The sequence below is a fragment of the Magnolia sinica genome, chromosome 13 (assembly GCF_029962835.1).
Source record: "Magnolia sinica isolate HGM2019 chromosome 13, MsV1, whole genome shotgun sequence".
Taxonomy (NCBI): domain Eukaryota; kingdom Viridiplantae; phylum Streptophyta; class Magnoliopsida; order Magnoliales; family Magnoliaceae; genus Magnolia; species Magnolia sinica.
The window spans coordinates 42,238,590-42,264,094 of record NC_080585.1 but is presented as its reverse complement, the minus strand read 5'-3'; the positions used below and the strand labels follow the sequence as shown (position 1 = coordinate 42,264,094).

Below are 25,505 nucleotides of genomic sequence, written 5' to 3'. Positions count from 1 at the left end.
ACCTATAACCTTAACCTAAACCTTAACCTATAACCTAAACCTTAGCCTATAACCTATAACCCAATAACCTAAACTTATAACCTTAACCTACAGCTAAAACCAAAACCTAAACCAAAACCTAAACCTAAAACCTAAATGTATTCTCAAATCCCTAAACCTAAACCTACACCTAATCCTAATCTCAACTCCCTAACCTAAACATAAACCTAAACTTGAAAACCCAAACCTAAACCCAATCCCGAACCCGAACCCGATTTCCTAAACCTAAACCTAAACCTTAACCTATTCTCAATTCCCTAAAGCTATAACCTATAACCTATAACCTATAACCTAAACCTAACCTAAACCTATAACCTTAACTTAAACTTAAAACCTAAAACCTAAACCTAAACCTAAACCTAAAACCTAAATGTATTCTTAAATCCCCAAACCTAAACCTATGCCTAATCCTAATCTCAACTCCCTAATCTAAACCTAAACATAAACTTGAAAACCCAAACCTAAACCCGATCCTGAACCTGAACCCGATTTTCTAAACCTAGATCTTAACCTATTCTCAAATCCCTAAAGCCATAACCTATAACCTAACTTAAACCTAAACCTATAACCGACACTTATAACCTAAACCTAAAACTTAAATGTATTCTCAAATCCCTAAACCTACACCTACACCTAATCCTAATCTCAACTCCTAAACCTAAACCTAAACTTGAAACCCCAAACCTAAACCCGAACCCGAACCCGAACCCGATTTCCTAAACCTAAACCTTAACCTATTCTCAATTCCCTAAACCTTAACCTATAACTTAACTTAAACCTAAACCTTAACCTATTCTCAATTCCCTAAACCTTAACCTATAACCTAACTTAAACCTAAACCTATAACCTACACTTATAACCTATGACCTAAACCTAAAACCTAAATGTAATCTCAAATCCGTAAACCTAAACCTACACCTAATCCTAATCTCAACTCCCTAACCTAAACCTAAACCTAAACTTGAAAACCCAAACCTAAACCCGATACCGAACCCGAACTAGAACCTGATTTCTTAAACCTAAACCTTAACCTATTTTCAATTCCCTAAAGCTATAACCTATAACCTATAACCTATAACCTAAACCTGATTTCTTTTCATTTGTCTGGATCACCTCTCATATGTTCTCTCTCTTTTCATTTATTTTTTTTCCATAAGATTGTTTGTGTTTGGATGGATGTAGTTTATGTTTGGATGAATGTAGTTTATGTCTGGATGAATTTATGTAGTTTGGGTTTAGATGGATATGAATGTGAATATGATGAAATATATTATATAACAGGTGTATATCAGGAAGAATATGATGAATTATATTCTAACAGGTGTATATAAGAAATTTTGAGATGGAATATTTAAAAAAAAAAAGATGAGACTTTTACCTACAAAATATTTCATAGGTAAAAGTCTCATTAACGTTTTTTAGCAATGAATATTTTCGTCGCTAAAAGTCTTATCCACGTTTTTTAGCTACAGAAATTTTCGTAGCTAAAAGTAACCCTTTCGAATAATATGGAAAATTGTTGGCAGCCTTTAGTCACATCTAGGTTTTTTAGCTACGAAAAGTTTCGTAGCTAAAGGTAATCTTAACTATTTAAAGCCTTTAGCGATGAAAAAGTCTTATCATGTTTTCACTTAGTTGTAGCTTTTAGCGACGAACGTTTTTGTCGCTAAAAGTCTATTCCATGATTTTTAGCTATGAAAAGTTGCGTAGCTAAAAGTAATCTATTCGATTTTTTTAAAAATTGTTTGTAGCCTTTGGCAACGAAAATTTTCGTCGCTAAAAATCTCATCCACAATTTTTAGCTAGGAAAATTTTCGTAGCAAAAAGTAATCCATTTGAATGTTTTAAGCTTTTGGCGACGAAAATTTTCGTCGCTAAAAATCTCATCCACGATTTTTAGCTACGAAAATCGTCGTAGCTAAAAGTAATCCATTCGATTTTTCTCAAAAATCGTTTGCAGCCTTTCACGACGAAACTTTTCGTCGTTAAAAGTCTCATCCACAATTTTCAGCTACGAAAAGTTTCGTAGCTAAAAGTAATCCATTCGATTTTTTGAAAAATTTGTTTGCAACCTTTAGCGACGAAACTTTTCGTCGCTAAAAGTCTCATCTATGATTTTTAGCTGCGAAAATTTTCGTTGCTAAAAGTATCATCGCTAAAAGTACACTTTTGGCGATGAAAATTTATGTCGTCGCTAAAAGTGACTTTTAACGACGAAAATGTGTTTCGTCGCTAAAAACCTTCTTTCTTGTAGTGAGTATGTTAAGTAATTCCTCAGTACCCATTTCATTGTGGATGGAGGCCCTTAAGATAGCCGTTTATTTGCTTAACCGAGTTCCTAGTAAGGCAATTCAAAAGACTCCTTTTGAATTATGGACGGGAAGGAAACTGAGTTTGAGACATTTTCATATTTGGGGTTGTCCAGCAGAGGTTGGGATCTATAATCCACATGAAAAGAAGTTGGATTCTAGAACTGTAAGCGGGTACTTTAGTGGTTACCCAGTGAAGTCCAAAGGGTATACGTTTTATTGCCCTAACCATAGTATGAGAATTGTTGAAATCAGAAATGCCAAATTTCTTGAGAATGGTGAAATTAGTGGGAGTGATGTATCACGTAATGTAGTCATTGAAGAAGTTCGGGTGCCTGTCCCGATACCCGTAACTTCAAAGGAAATTGTTGTTTCTCCAGTTGTCGAATAGTATGGTAACATTGAACAACAATCTAGTGACCAGTCACTTCATAATGAGAATGTCACAAATGAACTAGTTACAAAACAATCATAAGGAATGACATTAAGGAGATCTCAAAGAGAAAGGAGATTAGCTATTTTAGATGATTATTTGGTATATCAATAAGAATCTGATTATGATTTAGGGACAAGTAAAGATTCGGTTTTATTTTCACAAGCCATTGAAAGTAGTGATTCTAAAAAATGGATCAATGCTATAAATAATGAGTTGAAATCAATGGAACAAAATGAAGTTTGGGACGTCGTTGATTTGCCTGTAGGTTTTAAGACAGTCGGGTGTAAGTGGGTCTTTAAGACCAAATGAGACTGCAATGGCAAGATTGAACGACATAAAGCTAGACTTGTTGCAAAAGGTTTTACTCAAAAGGGAGGTATTGATTACAAAGAAACGTTCTCTCCTGTATCGAAGAAGGACTCTGTAACATCCAGTATTTTTCCCAACTTGGCAATGGACGTCCTTGGACGTAGAACTGCCTTAGGACCTTATTCTGTTGTAATTAGGGCGTAATTTAGTTAAGTATTAATAGCTTGGATCACTTTCTATACAAATTACAAAGGCCCAAGTATCACCTCAGGCAGAAATCACCCAGGACCAAAACCTTTAGGAATTAGGTCAATATTAGCAAGTGCTAAACTAGAGTACTTATGAAATTAACACTAATCATTTTAAATATGATCTGTAAGACCCAAACTGTGCAGTATCATTGACGCTACATTAACCTGAAATCTAGAATCCATCCCTAAACCCAGTTGCTCTCGGGAGTACACCGAAACTCTGTATCGGACCTGGACCGCACATTGAAAGTCCGATAACTGCGAAACTATACAGTTATGACTGCATTACTGGACTTGACAACCCCTTTGAAAATCAAGTCTTAATTGTCTTAATTGTGTCTAGAAATGCACAACTTGATCCTGAAGCAAAGTATGTGAGAAACGTAGATATCTTTAGAAATAAAATTCGAATTTAAGTAATCTGAGTCGTGTCGCTTGCGGGCCAAATATAAGGATTTAGACCGTCAGAATCTGACCCAAATATACTCTCGGATCAGGAGAAATGTCCCACACATGTCGGTGTACTTGTGACCCTGATCGAGTGACCGTAACCGTTGAACTGAAACTGGTCCGCCACGCTCGATCTGCAAACCTGATCGGAATGAAAACTCAGCCTGACCTACATCCATGGTCAAGGAGTTTAAGTCCGACCACACGTGGAAAAGGGGCCACCAGAAGTGCTCCGTTAGACCGGAACAGTCCGTATTTGGATATAACCTAAGTATACCTTGGCCCTAGGGTCATTTCCATCAAACCTGGGCCTATATAAGAACCTTAAACCCTCTCTCCCATATTCCATATAAATTTGAGAAATCCTAGGAGAGAGAGAAGAGAAAAGAGAAAGGGAAAGAGAGAAAGTGAGAGTGAGAGTTGGAGATTCTTCCTAGGATTCAATCCCGCTATTCCATGCACTCAACCACCATTCCTGTATCGCTATACAGGTAATTCCGATTCCGTTCTTAGGTAAGAAATCCTAACCCTAAACTGATTTAGAGGTTCAAATAGAACAGAAGGTGGAATAGCTAACCTATTTCCTGTTATAGGTTGTTGTTGTGCCGTAGACAAAGGCATTGTGTTCAAACTGAGTTCGGTTCGAGTTTACCAACGAAAGGTGCGGACTATAAATGTATAGGTTATGGTTTTCAAGCCTTTCAATGTCGGTTAATGATTTATTATTGACATGGGTGCTATTTCACATGCCAAATGAGTCGTTTGTTTTGAGTTTCAGATATATATGAACTATATTGACTATAGTGTATTCTAGGTATTTGTTGAAATGATTGAATGGGTGTAGAATTGGGATTCGTGTTTGCCATGATTATCTGTCATGGATAGGGGATAGTTGCATTTGTAACAACTCCTTGGCGAAAGGATCCGCCCAAATACATGTTATGACCGATGTACGTCATGTATGTTGAAGGGTGTAGTTTAAGTGTTTGTTGAAATGACTGAATGAATATGAAATCATGATTTATGCCTACCGTGGCTATGGGATGTATGTGCATGATGATGGTGTATGTGATAACTCCTTGTCAGAAGGATTTGTCCAAGTATATGTTAAAAATCAACATATGTCATGTATGTCGATAGGTGTAGTATAAGTGTTTGATAAATTGTCTGTATGAGTAAGTAATTGGTGAATTGTATTGTATATGGGCGTTGAGATAAGGTTCTCAACTACCTTAACTATGTGCATAAATCCCTCTATGTACCTTATATTATATTGTCTGATTACTTATGAAATGTATATGTGTGAATTCATGTTTATATTGTGTTTCATAAAATGCTTAAATGGTTGTAGGATTTGAATTACTTACTGCTTGATTATCTCACATGAACTCTTATTGGTACTGAGTGTGGTTGGGACTATGAAATAGTCCAGGCAATCGGTAACAAGTTCTGATTTGGTGGCTGAGGTTGTATTCGCCCACAGGACGTGTTCGATGAGCCCAAGCCGTACTTCAATTGTCGACAGTAGTTAGGCCACACGGAGTGCTCGTGCACTTCATGTCGATCAATTTGATGTGCGTTGGTATTAGTCGAGCTCGTCAAGTAACCCGATTGACCCGATGTATGTTCACCATGTATGGACGTTACTGCTTGAACCTAAGGTACCAAACTTACCAGTGGAAACCCTTTTAACCTTGGTATCTGGATCCGCTAAGACTCATAGCCGGGCATGGTGGTATGGGACACCATGGTCGAGTATTGGCCTACGCTGGGGTGATGAGCCTCCCCGTAGTGACCAGTGAGCAACCCAAACTCATGAGCTGAATACAGTGGTATGAGATACTGTATTCGAGATGTCGGCCTACCCTTGCACAGCCTGGCTGTGGTGCCCAGTCGGGTTGGTGACGAGCCTTCAAAAATAGACTGCTAGTTGGTAGGGTGTGAGTGGTAATGACCTTGAGTGTACTCTGAGACTGCGTTGAGGCGACGAGTCTTTCCGTAGCAACCAGAGTACAAACTAGGCCTGCACTGATCAGGTGACGAGCCCTTTGCAGTGACCTAGAACTGAAACATCATATGAGAATTGTTAGGACTGACGACCCTAAAATGGATCATCGTTTGAGAATTGATATAAGGGAGGTACCTTAGCTTCTCAATCCTGCTATATGAAAAGGACTAATAAGAACTTGGTAATCACGCTCATGCACCGCATTACGTGTGCGTTTGGCGTAGCAGGTCAAGCACTAAGGAAATGTTTCATGCGCGATCGTGAGATGAAGTCGCTGAGGGAGCGCAGGCGAGGGCATGCATCATTATTTCATATCATTCTTGCATTAATCATAGTACTTAGGGATGTTTGCTTGTATTGCGTTATCATTACTGCTTGACTGAATTGATAACATGTTAACCTTTGCTTTATTGTTCCACTGAGTTGATCACTCACTCCCACATTACGGGACGGTGTTGTACACACCAACCAGATCCTGTTGTAGGTTCAGATGATGGCGTAACCTGCGAGGCGGAGCCGGACTTTGAGGATGGCAAGGAGACATTCTCATATATCCAGTATTCAGACGGATTTACGTAGATCATTCTGAATCGATGGGGCTTCAGGGCTAATACTTTGTAGAGGACTACCACTCTTTTGACATTTTGTATTTTAATCAATACTTGTAACTATTTAACCTGGCAATGTGTTCATACTTTGGGGACCTACAATGGTATATATATTGTATCTACTTATCACAGTCTTCCGCTTGCGTAAATTCAACTGTCCCTGAAGTATGATCTGCTGATTTAGCTTAATCTCATTCATGTTTTATGCACTAACATGGACAACATCAAATCATCATTATGTATGTTGCATAAGTGATGCGTTGGAACTCGAGAGTTGGGTACCTGCTCAACCCTCGATTTTCAGGGCGTTACCGACTCTCTTAAGATCATAATGGCTTTGGTGGCTCATTTCGATTTGGAGTTACACCAAATGGATGTAAAAACTGCTTTTCTAAATGAGAATTTAGATGAAGAGGTTTATATGGATCAACCTGAAGGTTTCTTGATTAAAGGAAAGGAGCATATGGTATGTAAATTAAAGAAGTCAATTTATGGACTTAAAGAAGCTTCCAGACAATGGTATCTCAAGTTTAATGATACCATCACGTCCTTTAGGTTTAAAGAAAATACCGTTGATCGGTGTATATATCTAAAGGTCAATGAGAGCAAGTTTATTTTCTTGATTCTGTATGTTGATGACATATTGCTTGCCAGTAATGATTTTGGTTTGCTGAATGAAACCAAGAAATTTCTTTCTATGAACTTTGAAATAAAGGATATGGGTGAGGCAACTTACGTGATAGGAATTGAAATATTTCGTGATAGATCACATGGATTGTTAGGTTTGTCTCAGAAGGGATATATCAATAAAGTTCTTGAAAGATTTCATATGGATGAATGTGCGGCCACTCCTGCTCCTATTTGTAAAGGGGACAAATTCAGTGAAAAGGATTGTCCACAGAATGCATTAGAAAAGAAAAGGATGGAAAATATTCCTTATGCATCTGTTGTTGGAAGCTTGATGTATGCTCAAACTTGTACAAGACCGGATATTAGTTTTGTAGTTGGAATGCTTGGGAGATACCAAAGTAATCCCGGAATGGAGCATTGGAAAGCTGGAAAGAAGGTTTTAAGATATCTGAAGGGAACAAGACACTATATGCTCACGTATCGAAGATCTGATCAATTAGAGGTGGTTGGTTATGCCGACTTAGATTTTGCTGGTTGTGTTGATAGTCAAAAGTCAACTTTTGGTTACTTGTTTTTATTAGCTGGAGGAGCAATATCATGGAAAAGCGCCAAATAGACTATCATAGCAGCATCTACTATGGAAGCTGAATTTGTGGCATGTTTTAAGGCCACAATTCATGCTTTATGGTTGCGAAATTTTATCTCGGGACTTGGAATTGTCGACAGAATTGCCAGGCCGCTGAGAATGTATTGTGATAATTCCGCAGCAGTCTTTTTCTCCAAGAACAACAAATATTCTAATGGCGTTAAGCATATGGAACTCAAATATTTGGCCGTTAAAGAGGAAGTTCAGAAACGAATAGTGTTTATAAAACATATTAAGACTGAGCTCATGATTGCAGATCCTTTGAATAAAAGGTTAGCACTAAAGACATTTAAGGAACATGTAAATCGCATGGGTCTTTGTTGCAATCCCTGAGGTATGTTTGTGGATCTTTATTTTTGTTCTATAACATCTATAAAGATACCACTAATTGTGTTTTTGACATTTTTCCTGTTTACTATCAATTACGTAATTATAAAAATAGATCATTAATGACAGGAATCGTCTTTGACAAAGACATTATGGGGACATTACAGTTACTTCCTAATATGGATTGTGATTAAGTAATTTGCTAGCATTATAGTGCATCGAAGGGAAGATGTCACTTTATTGATATTTACCACTATGACTCATGTTAGTAAGTTATTTAATTATGATATTATTGTAATCTCACTAAAGTGCGAATAAGCTAATATTATGCGCATATTATGTTTTCCTTGTAAATCTAAATAAGTGTCATTCACATGGGCCAAGTGGGAGAATGTTAAAATATTTTCCACATGAAAGGGCAATATGGACATTATTTGAATTTTAATGAGATAAGGTGGTTATTGGCTTTAGAAAGATATGCACGGTTACTTAATGGGTGAGAGAAAATAGGGGAGGTTATTTCTCCTATCTGCCTACTTTTATGGGGAGTAGGATAACTGTTTCATTTGCACATAGGAATTGTCCTCTCTCTACCTATATATTTTCTTTTATCAGATTTTCCCATATGTTCTAGTAAATCAAAGAAAAAGGGTTAAGTGAGAGAAATAATTGCTACAAATCTTCTTCAAGAAAAAGATTTTATTATGCCAGATTTCGGTATGTTTTTTTTTTTTTTTTTTATGAAACATTTATTTCCGTATAAAGCATGACTAGGTGATTTTTATGAGCGTTGAAGATTCTTATTTCATTAAAATATGATATAACATTTAAGGCATGATTTTACACTGTTTTCCAAATGTGACCCACGTAGGCCTTCGATTAGACCGATTTTTAGAATCCACGATGAAATGGTGGTGGCGCAACTTATGAATGAGGTGGATCTAATGCACGTTCCTCCTACTTAAGATTTGCATAGAACTATTTGGGAACTTTGTATGCCTATACGAGTCGGACTAGTGCAGTCTTTACAAATGCCTATTAGAAAAGAGTGCCAACTAATCATAGATTAGTGGATTATATTGCCATCCTAAACAAACGGTTGATAACTTGCAATTAGGTGGGCCATTGAAATGGATTTACATGCCATCCTAATCCAACATTAAGGAGTTAGGAAAGCGCTGGCTATTGGTTGGGCGATTGAAATATGATGCACCATTTGTCGGAAATGCCATATTTTCCACACCAGTGCTTTTGACAAGGCCAAAACACTTCCAATACTAGATAGGGCATAACTTTCGCTGATGTGGTTGGAATGCCTTAATGTGGATGAGATCCATTCCCTCCTTCAGGTGTTCCACCCTATCTTTGGTTACAGGCTAAAAATTCAAGCTGATTCATAGCTCAGGTGGGCTACACCATGGGGAACAGTTGACATGGGAAGTCCCACCATTAAAATCATCCATATTGTGTGGGACCCACTTGGGTTTATTTATACCATCCAATTTATTCATCTGATTATCCCCACAGAATGGAGGGATACCTTGAAAATCAGGCCATGGGAGTCTCACCATTAAAATCGTCCACATTTTGCATGATTTTACACTATTTTCTAATTGTGTGGCTGACATAAGTCTTGGATTGGACTGATTTTTCGAATCCATGATGAAAATGTGGCAGCCCAACTTATGGATGGGGTGGATCTGATTCGTGTTCCTCCTATTTAAGGCTCTGCTAGTGCAAGTCAGGGACTCTATCTGCCTATGCAAGTCAGGCTAGTGCAGTCCTTACTAAATGCCTGCAAAAAAAAAAAAAGAGTACAAACTAATCTCAGATTAGTGGATTTTATTGCCATACTAATCCAACAGTAGATAATGCCGCAAATGGGTGGGCCATTGAAATGGATGGACACGACGTCCAAATTCAAAGGAGTCAGAAGAGCACTGACGATTGGTTGGGCCATTTAAATACGACCGACCCTTTGTCATGAGCGCGACATGTTCTACACCCGCTTTTGCACGTGTTCTTGACCAAACCAAAAAACCTTCATCTTTTAGGCAGGGCATGACATTTACTGATGTGGATGGAACGATTTAATGTGGATGAGATCCATCCCCTCCATTAGTTGTTCCAACTTATGCTTGATTTTATGCTTAAAAAATTATGTTGTTTCATATATCAGGTGAGCCCCACCATGGGAAGTAGTTGACATGTGAAGTTCCACCATTAAAATCATCCATATTGTGTGTGGGGCCCACTTGGGTTTATACATGCCGTCCAATTTAATCATCTGATTATCCCCACAGGATGGAGGGATGCCCTTAAAATCCGGGCATACAAAAACTCACTTAGAGGTTTTTTCCTGATTTTACACTAGCCTGTGTAAGTCTTGGATTGGACTGATTTTTATAATCCATTATGAAAAAGTTGCAGCCCAACTTATGAACGGGGTGGATCTGAGTTTGATTAGCATAAGTCAGGCTACCGCAATCCTTACTAAATGCCAATTAAAAAAAGAGTGCCAACTAATTTTGGATTAGTGGATTTTATTGCCATCCTAATCCAACAGTGGAAAACGTCGCAATTGGGTGGGCCATTGAAATGGATGGACATGACATCCAAATCCAAAGGAGTGAGAATAGCTGTGGCTATTGGTTGGGCCGTTTAAATACGATGGACGCACGGTCGTAAGTGTGACATATTCTACACCAGCGCTTCTGCAGATGTTCCTGTCCAATTCAAAATATTTCCATTTTTTGTAGGGCATAACTTTTTTTTTTTTTTTTTCTTCTTCTTCTTCTAAACGCCCGCACATACACCCGCACACACTCACGCTTTAGTGGAATTTCACCACCTATGTAGGGCATAACTTTGGCTAATATGGATAGAAATACTTAATTTGGAGGAGATCCACATCCCCTCCATCAGTTGTTCCACCCTATTTTTGGTTTAAGCCTAAAAAATCAGGCTGATTCATATCTTGGGTGTGCTACATCATGGGAACAGTTAACATGAGAAGTCCCACCATTAAAATCATCCATATTTTGTGTGAGGCCCACTTGGGTTTATATATGCCATCCAATTTCTTCGTCTGATTATCAACACAGGATGGAGGGATGCCCTTAAAATCAGGGCATACAAAAGCTCACATGTTTTTTGCCCGATTTTACACTATTTTCTAATTGTAGCCGGTATAAGTCTTGGATTGGACTGATTTTTATAATTCATGATGAAAAGTTGCAGCCCAACTTATGAATGAGGTAGATGTGATTCATGTTCCTCCTATTTAAAGGCTTGGTTAGCACAAGTCAAGCTGGTGCAGTCCTTACCAAATGGCTATTAAAAAAAGAGTGCCAACTAATTTCAGAATAGTGGATTTTATCGCCATCTTAATCCAACAGTAGAAAACGTCACAATTGGGTAGGCCATTGAAATGGATGGATATGACATCCAAATCCAAGGGACTGAGAAAAGCTGAGGTTATTGGTTGGGCCATTTGAACAATGTACCCTCGGTTGTAAGTGTGACATGTTCTATACCAGCGCTTTTGCAGGTGTTCCTTACCAAACCAAAATATTTCCATTTTATGTAGAGCATTATGATATGGCTGGGACTACTTAATTTGGAGGAGATCCACATTCCGTCCAGCAGTTTTTCTTTGGTAATTTAAAACAAGTACGCACAATAAAATGATCTAGATTTATCCGGAAAATGCTTTCCTTTAAATCAAAGTGTGATGTAGAGCGGATTGCAGATCTATTCTTGGCACAATTGGACCATAATAAGTCTGAACAAAAGCAGATGTAGTCCATCAAATCCAAGCTCACTCTTCCGCAGGGCATGAGGTATCTAAACCCAGATGTGTGAGAATTGAAAAAATTCATTCTAATTACGCAGAAGTTGTTTTTTGAAGTATGAATCATGAATCAACCATAACCATTGATTTGGTGTATTGTTACAAGATGCATGACATACGAATTTTTACTATAATAAACATTCGGGGTCAACCAACTCCCATAAGTGGGTCGCACCAACATTTCTTTCCAATTCAAAATTACAGTTTTTAAGATTTAGTATGTGCAATTTTATTGGGATTTACTTCCAAATCATGCTAGGAATCATGACATGATTAAATTAAGACTTTCTAAATTTAAAAAAGAAATATTATTTTGAGTAAATTCTAGTTTAGTTGACTTAGGGCTCTTAATTCGAGTTTTGCGGTTTTTTTTTTCTTTTTCTTTTCCCTTTATGAGTAATGTCGTCGGAGCATTATTGATTAATAAAATTATTATTATTATTATCATCTAGTGGATTTAAAAGTAACTTTTAGAGTAAAGGTTACTTTATTGTTAAAATCTTTTCAATGAGAGCCAGTATCTTATTATGAATGATTACCACAACTTGAAACGGTGCCTCTACCAGTCAGGCTAATGCAGTCCTTATTAAATGCTTAGTAGAAGAAACGAGCCCTGGTTAGTAGAGAACGTTGCTGTATGGTGGGCCATTGAAATGGATCGACATGTCAGCCTAATCCAATACAGATTGAAGAGAGTGGTGGCTATTGGTTTGAGCCGCTGAAATACGATGGACAGTTCGTCGTAAGTGCGACATATTCTACACAAATCTAGCATGTGATTGCTACGTTTGTGGTCTATATCCAGCTTTTTCTTTCCTTGAAATCAACGTGCGCTTATTTACTCAGTACAGACATTTCATACTCTGATTCCGCGGTGACCTTCCAGCAGCACACAGGTCAGTGATAGGGGTGTACACGAACCGAGCTAGCTCGGTTAGCTTGCTCGACTTGACTCAGTTCGAAGCTGCGTTCGAGCTGGCTCCAGCTCGACTCGGATCGAACCCAGCTCAAATCGAACTCGGATCGAACCAGTTCAGTGATTCGGTTACTTTGATATTGACGTTGCTCACCAAGTGTTTGATGAAATGACTGAAAGAAGTGTGGCTGGTGGCTAGGAAGGTATGTATGTGAAATCAACACCCTTTTTTTTTTCTTGATTTTTATGTTGCTTATAAGGTGTTTGATAAAATACTTGTAAAACTATTGCTGCTATCTCAAATACAGTGAGATTTTGAAGGTGCAGTCCAGGTGTTTGTGAAAAATGTCTCAGTGGTGAACTCAGCTTGATCTTGGCTTGAAGTCGGCCCGAGTTGGCCTGAGCTGCTGACCAAACCGAGCCGAGCTGGCCAATCAGGCTCAAGGACCAAGCCGAGCTGAGTTCGTGCTGAGGCCGAGCCAAGTCGAGCTGAGGCCAGCTGTACACCCCTAGGACTCAGTGCCTGTCGATCCTAGAAAAGCTACGTGCGCCCATCATTATCCATGTTGTTTTATCCCTTCTATTCATTCATTTTTCCATCTCATTGTAAGGCATAAGTATAAAAACGAGGCAAATCTAAATATCAGATGGACGAGCGGTGGTGATTGAGCACCCACTATTAAAAACAGAGACTTGGATGAATGAAAAATACGAGTGTTTTAAACGGTGGCCGTTCAATTGCCACTCTTTCCTGTGGTGTGGTCCACCTGATATTTGGCCTTGCCTCATTTTTATGCTCAGTCCCTAAAATGAGTAGGAAAAATGGGTGAATGGCGTGTATACAATAAATACATCATGGTGGATCTCACAAAGTACCGACTGGTACCAATGTCTTTATTGGTTGGGTGGTATAGAATATGAGTGGAGACAGATTTTCGCCGTAATAGTCCTATGGACTGATGTCATCCCTAACTGGTCACATTTCTTGTGAGGAGATAACTTTTTTGACGTCGAGATAAGATTTTGAATTTTTTTGAAACAAAATTGCCCTAGAGCACCACCTCTGCATTGGACGACATTGCTTGCAACCGAAGTTTTTAAAATGGGATGGTGGGACCATGAAAACAACACTTCGATTCATCCCTTAGCCGTTTTGATATGTTCGTTCGATCTGGGACATGCTTGAACATTGAAGGGTGTTGATTCCGTCTTCATCTGAGGCCACTATAGCCCACAATAGAGAGAACGATGGCCTTTTTCTATTGAACTGGTGTGGTACAGACTAGATGACTTCTTCCTTGATTCTTGAGTTTATGCCTTAAAATTATTTTTCCAAGGTAATGGTTGGATGAGATTTCAACAGAGATGCACAGTGGGCCCCACAATATCATTCCCTAAACATACATGTGGGGTCAGACCCACGTTCCAACCCATTTCTGGATTTTTGGACCTTTATTTTTGGGAGAGGGGTCACCACCACCATTGAATCTTGAGAGAGAGAGAGAAAGAGGACCACCACCACCACCGAAGAGAGAGAGAGAGAGAGAGAGAGAGAGAGAGAGAGAGAGAGAGAGAGAGAGAGAGAGTACCACCATTGAACAAGGTAGTTAAAACCATTGCTTACACCTCTGTGGAACCCACTCTGACAGTCTTTTGGTGACATTTTGAAATTTTTGGTACCATATTGAAGCTTTTTTTTTTTCCATCCCGGTGAATGATATGGCAGGTAGAGGTAAGAATACACAGGGGAATCCATAGTGCCCACGGGGGATCCACCCCCCCAAGTGAGATCCACAGTGCATGTGGAAGTGGAAGTGCGCGTTGATGTGCATGTGCCACTCTTTGGTTCATTCAATTTAGCAGCCACGTACATATACTCATCGATTCTATTCAACATTCACATCTTCTCTCATTCTATGGATGCGCATGTGGGTGCAAATTTTGAATTATACGAGTGTAAGTATGAACGTGTATGTGCATGTGAAAGTGGATATGTGAATTTTCAATTGTGTGAATAAAAATGTGGAGGTGAATGAGAATGTTGAACCGTATGAATGCAATTATGGAGGTGGATGTGGAAGTTGTTGAGGTGTGTGAATGTTAAATTGTATTAATGAAAATGTGGATGTAGAAGTGGTCATAAATGTTGAACTATATGAATATGGATGTGGGAGTGAATGTGCATGTGCATGTTGAAGTGCTTGCGTATGTGCATGTGCATGTGAAAGTGGATGTACACTATTGAGTGGGTCTAAGGGGACTGGATCCTGCTAAACTGTGTGGATTTTAACTTGTGAGGTGGACTCCCAAGTGCGATCCACAGTGCTCACGGGGTATCCACCCCTCCTAAGTGTGATCCACAGTGCTCAAGTGGGATCCACCCCTCCTATGTGAGATCCAAATTGTCTCAAGTGGGATCCACCCCTCCAAGTGAGTTCTAAAGTATCTCAAGTGGTATCCACACTCATATTCACATCTTCATTCAATCCACTTCTACATCCACATCTTCATCAAAATTCACATCTTAAATTCAACATTTACATTCACATCCGCATCCATACCCACATTTTCATTCATTCAAGTTTAAATCCACATCCACATTTTTATTCATTTATATTCAACATTCATATATGTTATAGAAAAATCTAAGTCGAACCCAATAAAGGCTGACTTGGAGAAATCGATGAGCAGAGCCTCATTACATCCGAACCGACCACACTTCCGAACTACGATTCCAAAATTAGGGTCTGGAAGAGAGGAAGATTGGGCCACACCAACGTCTGGAACTCTCATCCAAAGAACTACGGCCTTGGATCGCATGTTTGAACTTTGAAACCGGCCTGGAACCTAGAAGAAACCAGAATGCGCTCGACCCGTCTACTTCGATCAATGGCTTGAAGGATCGTAAGTGAGGCCTGGGTCAGATGAGAATGTGGTCCTATATGTCCGACTCGTAGGCAGGAGTCGGAGAACTAGTGCTCGGTGCTGATATGAGTCATCCGAGATCTAACCAAGACTAACTCGTTGATGGGATCTGAGGGCCGTGGGCTAAGATCAGCTCAGATGCACATGTGGCCGAGGATCACGCTAAAGAAACAACCTCAATAAGGCATGTTGGAGAGTTGTCTGGTGCATGATCTAAGGATAACGACCAACATCAGCACATGCACAACGCCTGCTTGATGGAAGAGATCGTGCCGAGATTGACGACCACGTCCCCTTGGATCCACAGGTATAAATAGGAGATGAATCCATTCGAACAGGTACGCAACCTTTGCGCTCTAAACCCCTAGCTAAATTACTTTGACCCATATTCCTAGCCTGACTTTGGCATCAGAGGGTCCCCTGCTCAAGCCAGGGTCTCTTTTATCCTTTTCTTGTGCAGGCTCACAGGACTCAGAGCTAGCCATTAGGGCTCAAAGCTAGCCGTCGGGGCATGGTTGGAGAACCTAAATTTTTGCATCTACATTTTGGCGCTGTTTATGGCAAGACAGAAACGAAAAGACTTGATAGCTCTACAAAAAGATGGTCAGAGAGAAGAAGAAAGCGCTGCCAGTAGCAACTATGAAACCTGAGCCAAACGAGCAACCATACTTGTCTTCATTACTCCATGCTGAGTCGGCTCTAATAGGGCCGTCCTAATGGTCCTGAAGCTGAGGAGGAAAATATAGAGCTTTGCAGAACTAGGTGCAAGTGTTAATGGACGAAATCAATCGGATGAAACAATAGTAGGGGCAGCAGCCACCTCTCAACCGGGAAGAGGTTACCCCAGCAGCAACGGAAGAGCCAGTGCTTGTGAGTTCGCGGGCTAAAGCATCCCAAAACTTGTCTGCTAGAGCTCCTGATCCTGCACGAAATGCAACGACTTGAGCTTCGACCTATGTATATGTGACCTCAGCGTTAGCCCCGATTGACCTTCGCCATGAATTGGAGGGGAGGAGAAGGGGCAAAACGCCCTAGGTCGAGGCTCCTCGAGAAACTATTGCCGAAAACTGAGATCTATGGGAAGCTCAACTTGATGAACTTTGGAACCAAATTAAGACTCTGCAGCGGAACCAACAAACCCTTGCTTCGACCGCGGTAGAAGCGATGATGGAAGAAACTGAACCTCCATTCACTAGTGATATTATGAGCACAACAATGCCTCCGACTTTCAGAATGCCCCCTATCATTTAGTATTCAGGGTCCGGGGACTTGACAGAGCACGTGGAGTCTTACCGCTCGTGGATGCAAATTCAGTTAGCGTCCGAGACGATGATGTGTAGAGCTTTCTTGATAACCCTCACTAGGGCTGCCAGGAATTGGTAATGATAGCTGAAGTCGAGGTTGATTAGCACCTTCGCCAAACTAAGTAGATCGTTCCTGATGCAATTCATCATCGGAAAGAAGAGTCGGAAACTATCACCCTCAAGCAAAAGAGCGAAGAGTCGTTAAAAGACTATATCTCTCGCTTCAACAAGGAGGCTTTGCAGGTGGATGACTACTCCGACAAGATGATACTATCTGCAATGATCAGTGGACTCAAGGAAGGGAGATTCCTCTTCTCGATAGGGAAGAACCCACCGACTACTCTTGGCGAGCTCATTAACCATGCCCAGAAGTATATAAATGCTGAGGAGTTCTTCAGCTCGCGCAACAGCAACCAAATCTCAGAGCATTCGTCTAAAGAGAAACGACGAAAGGATAAAATGCCACAACAAACAAACAAAAGGAGGTCGGACAACAATGCCTCTCGAGACCGAAGGCCGAGCAGGAGGCCCGAGAGTAAGTTCAGCTCATACACTTCCCTCAACACTTCTCTGGAGCAAATCTTTCTGGATATCCGAGACCAGAGGCTACTGCATTGGCTGAGTTGCATGAAGATGGAGGCTGGACAGCAGGATAAACACAAGTATTGTCGCTTTCATCATGATCATGGGCACAACATCAGTGATTGTGTTGACTTAAAGGAAGAAATTGAGATCGTCATTCGAAAGGGTCACTTGCATCAATATGTGAAGGAAGAGAAACAAGCTGGGAAGGATGACCAACCGGGCAGAGCTGCAAACAAAGCTATGGAGATCCAAACAATCTATGGTGGTCCGTCCAGAGGCGGTGACTCGAATCGAGCTAGTAAAGCCTATTCCCGGAGCATTGACCTTGAGCACGACGTCTACTCGGCCGACAGGCTAAGGAAAGAACTCTAAGTAAGTCCGTGCAGCCTTACATTTGCAGAGGACGATGCACGGGGAATTCAACATCCCCATGATGATGCTTTGGTGGTCGCGATGACGATAGCCAACCACAAGGTCTATCGCATCTTTGTCGACACCGGGAGTGTAACGCCCTGGAAATCGGGGGCTGTACATACACTCGGCTCCTGAGTTTCCGGGGTCACTTTAACCGATTTTTCATTAATATACATTTAATTCGATTTAAATGCGCAGCCTGGAATTTTCTGGAACATGAAGCACAATCACACAAGTCTATTGAAATGAAATGATCAAATATATACAGGTCTAAAAGAATGTAAACGGGTCGCCTAAGACATTGCTCAACAAAAATCATAAAAATATCATGTCCAAAAGAATAGAGTTGAGTCTGCTACTTAGCGATCCAACATCCCATCTACTGAGCCGACGGAGACCCGCTCATCATTTGGAAGTAGGAGAACTCGTCCTCCTCCTCGAGGCTCGCGTCGCCGGGCTCCTCATACTCGGCATCACCTGCATCTACGAACGAGTCTAGTTGGTGTTTTAAAACACCGTCCCAAAGTGGGAGTGAGTGATCAACTCAGTGGGTGTTATTAGTCTTAAGTATAACAGACATCAATTATATTATGAACTTAATGAGAAGCCGTCATTCATAAACGCCTATATAATCTTATTAATGCATATGCATGGTAGATGATATAATGCATGCCCTCGCCACAATACTCCCTCGAGCGACTCCATCTATCGATCGCATATGAACGACACTCCCTCAGAGCGACCTCGACTATCGAGTTGCCACCCTACCTAGTGCGATGGAATGCGATAGTGTTAGTCGAGTTCTTAGTTAAGTCTATTCATCCAGCAGGTTGGGGATTCTGCTACACCTTACATATCAAATGCCCTGAACTAGTTACGAGGCTGAGACCCCCCAATGTGTGAGGCCAAGGCCCCGCGGTCCTTGATCCTGTCAGGTTCCCCATCCCTGACTTCAAGCACATGGGGACTGCCGAGAGAAAGGGATAGCTCGTGGTCACTAGGGGAGGCGCGGCACCCGAGCGTAGGCCGACAGCTCGGATACAGCGTCCCATTCTACCATGCCCGGCTCACGAGGCAGTGGACCAGTTTTCAATTTGATTATCGATGGGCTACAACGGTTGTAGGGTGTTCCATGTTCCATACATATGTGAGCATAAAGGGTTAACGAACAAGGTTGGTTAATAAGTAGGCTGGACTGCACGAGTCAGACGAGCACGTGATGAGTGACATCGGGCACAAGGGACCCATGTAGTCGAACTACTGCCACCCGTACACACCCGCCCAAACCCATGGGTCAGGCCCTAGTGTAGTCCTACTGATGAGATTACCATCTCTCCTCATGTTCCTGACCAACCTAAGGGTGTGATAGTGACCCATAACATGCCAACTATCCAGGTTATCAACTAGCATAATAATATCATATTTTCATGCATATTAATCATACAACTCTGATACTCCTAACAAGCAAGCTATCATTATCATGAAACAAAGTGCATGTGATTTGTGTGGGTTTGTGAGGAAGTTAAGCACTTCCTTTAACTTAAGAAATCATATGCACAAGAGTAATGAATCATACATACTATGAAGCAACACCATATAGGAAAATCAAATAAGGCATGAGCATGTAATCGTCCATACACAAAATCATGTGAGAGGCAAGAACAACATCATATAAGAACCAACATATAATTTCAACAAAACATACAATTTGTAAGACCCGTATCCTAGCCCATACTGTTTCGTAGGCTTCTGCGGTCCTCCCGGTCAAATTCCAGTGACCTGCAACCCGTAGACAGCAGTTGCGGATGATCCTGAGTCGTGTCCCGTACATCAGAGTCGGCTTGACTTAAGACTTGTACCATTGCGACCGCACCGTCGCCACGGTTCCAACGCCGCGTCTTATGCACCGATCCGATACCCTGACAGGAAGATGTGGGTCGACGTTTATTTCGAAGAAACGCCGGGTGTTTGCAATCTCAAGAGAATCTCTACAACATGTCAAATCAATCCCATCAATCACCTCATGTCAAGTACAAAGTAACCTATGTTTTCTTTCTCCTAAGTCAAGTAAACCCAAAAGTCAACCAATCCATCAACTCGCCCATCACTCACATCCATCACCCATCTCCCATCACTTCTTTTTTAACCATCCTCTCTCTCTCTCTCTCTCTCTCTCTCTCTCTCTTTCTCTTCATAAATTCCAAGCAACCAAAATGAGCTCACGTCTAAGCTCTTCCATGAGAGAAAAGTGAGTTTTGTGGCCCACCTTTCTATCCCAAAAATCCATCATCCTAGCCCTTCATTTCTCATCCTTTCCATCAAAGTGAAGCACGAGGAGGTCGGCTTTCCAACGGACCGAGAAGATCAAACGGTAGGTGCTCATTAGGCTAGATTTTTCATATTTTTATGATGGGCAAAGTGAGGCCTACCGATTGATGGTATGGATCTCACTTTGGACCCTAGGTGTGGTCGATGGCCCACCTTGATGCTCATGATCATTCCATGATGGGGCCATTCTCCATGGACCCCATCATGATGTTTATTTTCCTTGCATGAAAAGAGGTCATCTAGACCGTCCATTTTGGGTGGAGAAGGGATCTCCACCGTTGATCCTTGATTTGGTAGGCCCATATGTATTGGGACCCGCTTGATGTATGATTTCTTGTAAGGGAGGGTTCATAGTGGCGGAGCCCTCCATCACACGCGTCCCACTCTCTTTCTCTCTCTCTCTCTCTCTCTCTCTCTCTCTCTCTCTTCCTTTTATGTGATGGTGTAGTTGAGTGGCCCACTTGGATGGATCCCACTTTGATGTATGTATTTCCCATGCCATCCAACCCTTTCTTTTGATGGTCCACGTCCATAAGTGGGGCTAACCTCAAATGTATGTACCATGCCAAAAACGCTAGACGTTGAAAGGATAACATAAATATTAGCCTTGGTTCAAGGCTATTTGGAGTGAACCGCTCACACAGGCCCCACCCTGATGCATTGATCCGATCCACACAGTCCATCTTATTCCCTGGATCATTTTAGGCGTTGAGCCGAAAAATGAAGCTGATCAGAGTATCTGGTGGGCCATAGCATGGGAAACTGTGGTGGTTACCGTTGAAAAACCAACTGCTGTTTCTATTCACCAAAATATATTCAATATTGGGCTTGTTTGGCTTGTATTAAGCCATGAGACCCAACGGTTGGGTCGGATTCACTTGAAGTGGGCCCCATGTATGGAAAACCGTGATAAAACTTGATTTTAAAAAAATTAAAATACATGCAGCAGACGCTGCTAGCGGGTGGACGACAGCAGACCCACGGCCCTAGTTGTGGGCCCCACCATGATGTATATTTGTCATCCAACTCGTTCATATGGTGGGCCACTTCTAGTAGTGGGCCCCCTCCAAAAATCAGCCATATCCACGACTCAGGTGGCCCACATCAGAGGAAAGAGTGGGATTGAACGTCTGCCCTTGAAACTCTTTTTTTGGGCCACAGAAGTTTTGGATCAAGATGACATTTTTTTTCCTTCTCAGCCAGGTCCGTGCGACCTTATTAATGGGTCGAATTGTATACAAACATAATGGTGGGCCCCACGTGGGGCCCACAGTGATGTATGTGTTATTTCCCACTGTTCAGCGGACGGTGGAGCCCACTATGATTCGTGTGTTCTATCCTCACCGTCCACACTAGACGGTGGGACCCACCCCTACGTGTGGGACGGTGTGTGTGTGTGCAGTGTGTGTGTGTATATATATACATATATTATATTAAATATAATATTGTATTATATTATATATAATATTGTATATATTATATATATTATATGTAGATTATATTATGTTATATATAATATATACTTGATGATGGGCCTTCATGTGGACCCCCACCATGATGCATGTGATGCATCCAAGCCATCCAGCTCCTTTGAAAGTTCATTTGATGATATGAGCTAAAGAATGAGTCAGGTCCATAGTTCATGTGGACCCCCACCATGATGCATGGGTTGCATCCAAACCATCCACCATTTGGCAAGCTTGTATTACAGGCTTGAGACTAAAAATAAGATAGATCTATAGTTCAAGTGGACCCCACCTTGGTATATGTATGAGGCCCACGTTGTTGTATATATAAGGCCCAAGTGATTAAGCTCATCTTGTCATATTTATAGCCGTTGTTGAGGCCCACCTTGATGTACTTTGTGGCCCATCCGTTAGGCCCACTTTGATGTATTTTGTGGCCTAATCAAGAGGCCCACTTTGATATACATGTGACTCATCAGGATGTATCTTTGACCGATGAGCGAGGCCCACCTATTGTGTGTTTTGAGGCCCAGGTGCAGGGCCCACCTGTTATATATTTGAGGCTCGTGTATTGAGGCCCATTGTGATGTATTGAGGCCAGTGTATTGAGGTCCATTGTGATGTATTTGGGGCCTATGGGTCGAGGCCCATTGTGATGTATTATGACCCATGGGTTGAGGCCCATTGTGATGTATAAGGGCCCGTGGGTTGAGGCCCATTATGCTGTATTTGGAGCCCATTGGGTTAAGGCCTATTGTGATGTATTAGGGCCCATGAGTTGAGGCCCATTTGATGTATTTGAGGCCTATAGGTTGAGGCCCAATTGGATGTATACAAGGTCTATTGCATTGTGTGATTCCACTATGGGTTATGTAATGACATTTACGGCAAATCGTGGCTTGGGAGCGATGTTGGTTTGAAGTCCACATTGTAAGAATAATGTTGGTTAAATGTCCACATTATAACTCTCCTTAGGGCCCATTGATAGGCCCATACTTGTTGATAATTCATCACTTTATAACATGCTTAGTATAGTGTTCACTCCCCAAGTATAGGGTTGTGATGTAGTAATAAACTCGGTGAGACTGAGGTCGAATCCCAAAGGACTGATACTTGTACGTTACCTGAAACTAGGTAGAAATAAAAATAGCTTAAGATGAAATCTAAATCCAATATAAAAAGATGAATAATGGTGAGAGATTAATCTAAAACTTAAGAGAAATCAGAGATAAGAGACTAGGGATTCAGAGGATCCACTTGTAGAGATCAGGGAGATCTAATGCCTGCATCAAGAATCATGGAAATTAAACTAAACTTACTGGATCTAGCTTTCACGAGATGAAAGGTATATGAATTAGAATGGATTCCATCACCAAACCATGCCCAGGAGGCAAAGCGAACAACAGAATTAAACTAATTACCAACCAATCAACAATGCATAAAGGTTAGGAAGGATACCGCCATCCGACCATGCCCATGAGACGATGGTGAACAACAGAGCTTCCTGACGTCATAAACATCAAAAGGAGAAAGAAATACTCAAAGCCATCGCAGATCTATTGTAATTTCAGTCACAACAAACCATTAAAAATAACTGAAAGTATTCCCTTTAATTTGAATAAAAATCAACATCCGTTAGTCTAAACAATAGGCACAAGCAAAGTCTCTCCCATCAGACTACAAGCTTCACATCTTAGCCCTAGCTAAGAGGTTTAGCCGGATATGAATGGCTAAATCTCTTAAAATTAGAATAAACCAATTAAAATAATAGAAAAGAAAAAGAAAAAAGAAACAAACTCTCGAATTGCAATCCCCTGTCTGTCTCTCTCACGTTCCCCCTGGCCTTCGATCCCCCAGCTCTCAATCCCTCTCTTTCTTTTATAAGGGCAGTCCGGTCGGTCAGATGGTTGCTGGCTGGCGTGAAGTCAGCAGACGGAGAGAAGTTGGTGGGAATTTTCGCACAACCCCAGCGGAAACGCACAATCTTCTTGCGTTTGGATCAGATTTTAGCACAACGAAGATCTGGCAGCATGATCCATTCCATTCATTAAATTCCTCTTAAAATCCTGAGCCTAGAAAGTGTGGTATGGATAGTCCTTGTGATGGCCCGCGGGATCTTCATGGTTACCATTTATCTTATGCTCAAACATGTAGAAGCAATTCTTGGCCCTTCTTTGCAGGATTTTCATCTACATAATGCTCAACCAGAATGTTAGAACCTTCTGGACGGTCCGGATCAAGCCTATGGGTCAAGATAGAGGCCCACAAGGTTTCGTTCACAAGTCAGATCGCAGAACAGAGCCTGCGCAATGATCTTTCGCTGTGGTTGTTGGGGTCATGATCGATACAGGAGAGTAAATCCATTCTGTCCATTGAAATGTCTTAGAAAAACCAATTAGAAAGGGTTTGTTTGGCTTGGATTAGGTGTGGTCCACCGATCTTTCTGCTCCGCCGTCCATCCTGTGTTTAATGACTAGGAAAGTGAGGAAACTTTCATAATGTCAAAAGGAAACCTAGGCGTGGGTTAAACCCCTATTCCAGATGTAATGGACGGTTCAGATCTGCCATAGGGATGATGGGGGGGCCCACTAGCCAAAAATGGCCAGCCTGCGTCCGTCCGCTGGATGCTGGTGCACAAAGAAGACGGGTCAACCGTCTGTTGACTGCTTCGGTCGTCTGGTGCGGTGCGCGCGTGTGTACCTTATGTACACGCGCTATACATGCGGGGTCCAGTGTGATGTATATGTGGAATCCGTTTCTTCCATTCCCCTCCTCATCATATCTAACGCGTTGAGAACAAAATTGAAGCATTTCCAGATACCAGGCGGGTCCCAAATCACTAATTTATGGGTTGATCTGTCCGTTGGGCCACTTTCAGAGGGATCCAATGGCTGAAATTTTACGTGTACGGTTAATTTATGTCCCTCAGTCCATGTATGAAGTTTTGAGCCAAACAGATGATGGAAACCCAGTGATCTTGCATTTTGGCTGACTTTCAGGCCGCTTGAGCTTCAATTTCTCAATTTTCGCGGACCCCTGGTGTGTAATTCCTTTGATCTTGGTCCCCTGGAGTCCGTCCCTTGCCTTTGGTGTCATCAACGCGTTAAATCCATATTTTTAACGTCCTTTCCAGTCCACGCTCGTAGATTCACCTTGCAATAATAACACAATTAAAATATGACGTTAAGAACTATCATATACGTAAAATTCGGCAATAACTGGGGTCTGATATGTAATATTTGACCCTCAACATATAGCTCCATGATTCATGCCCATACGCATCATATGTATGCTTGATATGAGGAATGTTTGATCATAGCATAAGCCGTTAGGCTGAAACATTTATGAGACTCCTTATGGGGCGGAGTGCCCCAAATGATTGCGTGGTACACGCAGGATTGCTGTATGATTGTACGGTGTGACTCATGCATCTCGCATCTATGTGACTTGATCATTATACGCCCTAGCGGCATCAGGGTCGTGGCCTCCACAGGTACATCATGGATGGCCAGATGGGATACTGAAAATATTTAGTTTAAGCACTATTGGCACTTAAGATGTCATTGGGTGAAAATTTCAGAACCTCCGAGGCCAGGAGTAGCCCCAACGTCTAGACCGAGTGGAACATGAGTGCCCGAGTGCCGAATACAGTAGGCCGCGTCTCCTACTATGTCGTGGTCGGTTGGGAGGGGGTGTGGCCT

General features: G+C 41.4%; 1 protein-coding gene across 1 annotated transcript; it reads left to right on the top strand.

Moving 5' to 3' along the window:
• Window positions 1-6,741: 6,741 nt before the first annotated feature.
• On the top strand, window positions 6,742-17,968 carry LOC131224249 (uncharacterized). The gene is made up of 2 exons (XM_058219783.1): window positions 6,742-6,876; window positions 17,138-17,968. The coding sequence occupies exons 1-2, from the start codon at window positions 6,742-6,744 to the stop codon at window positions 17,966-17,968; spliced, it is 966 nt and encodes a 321-aa protein (XP_058075766.1).
• Window positions 17,969-25,505: the final 7,537 nt, after the last annotated feature.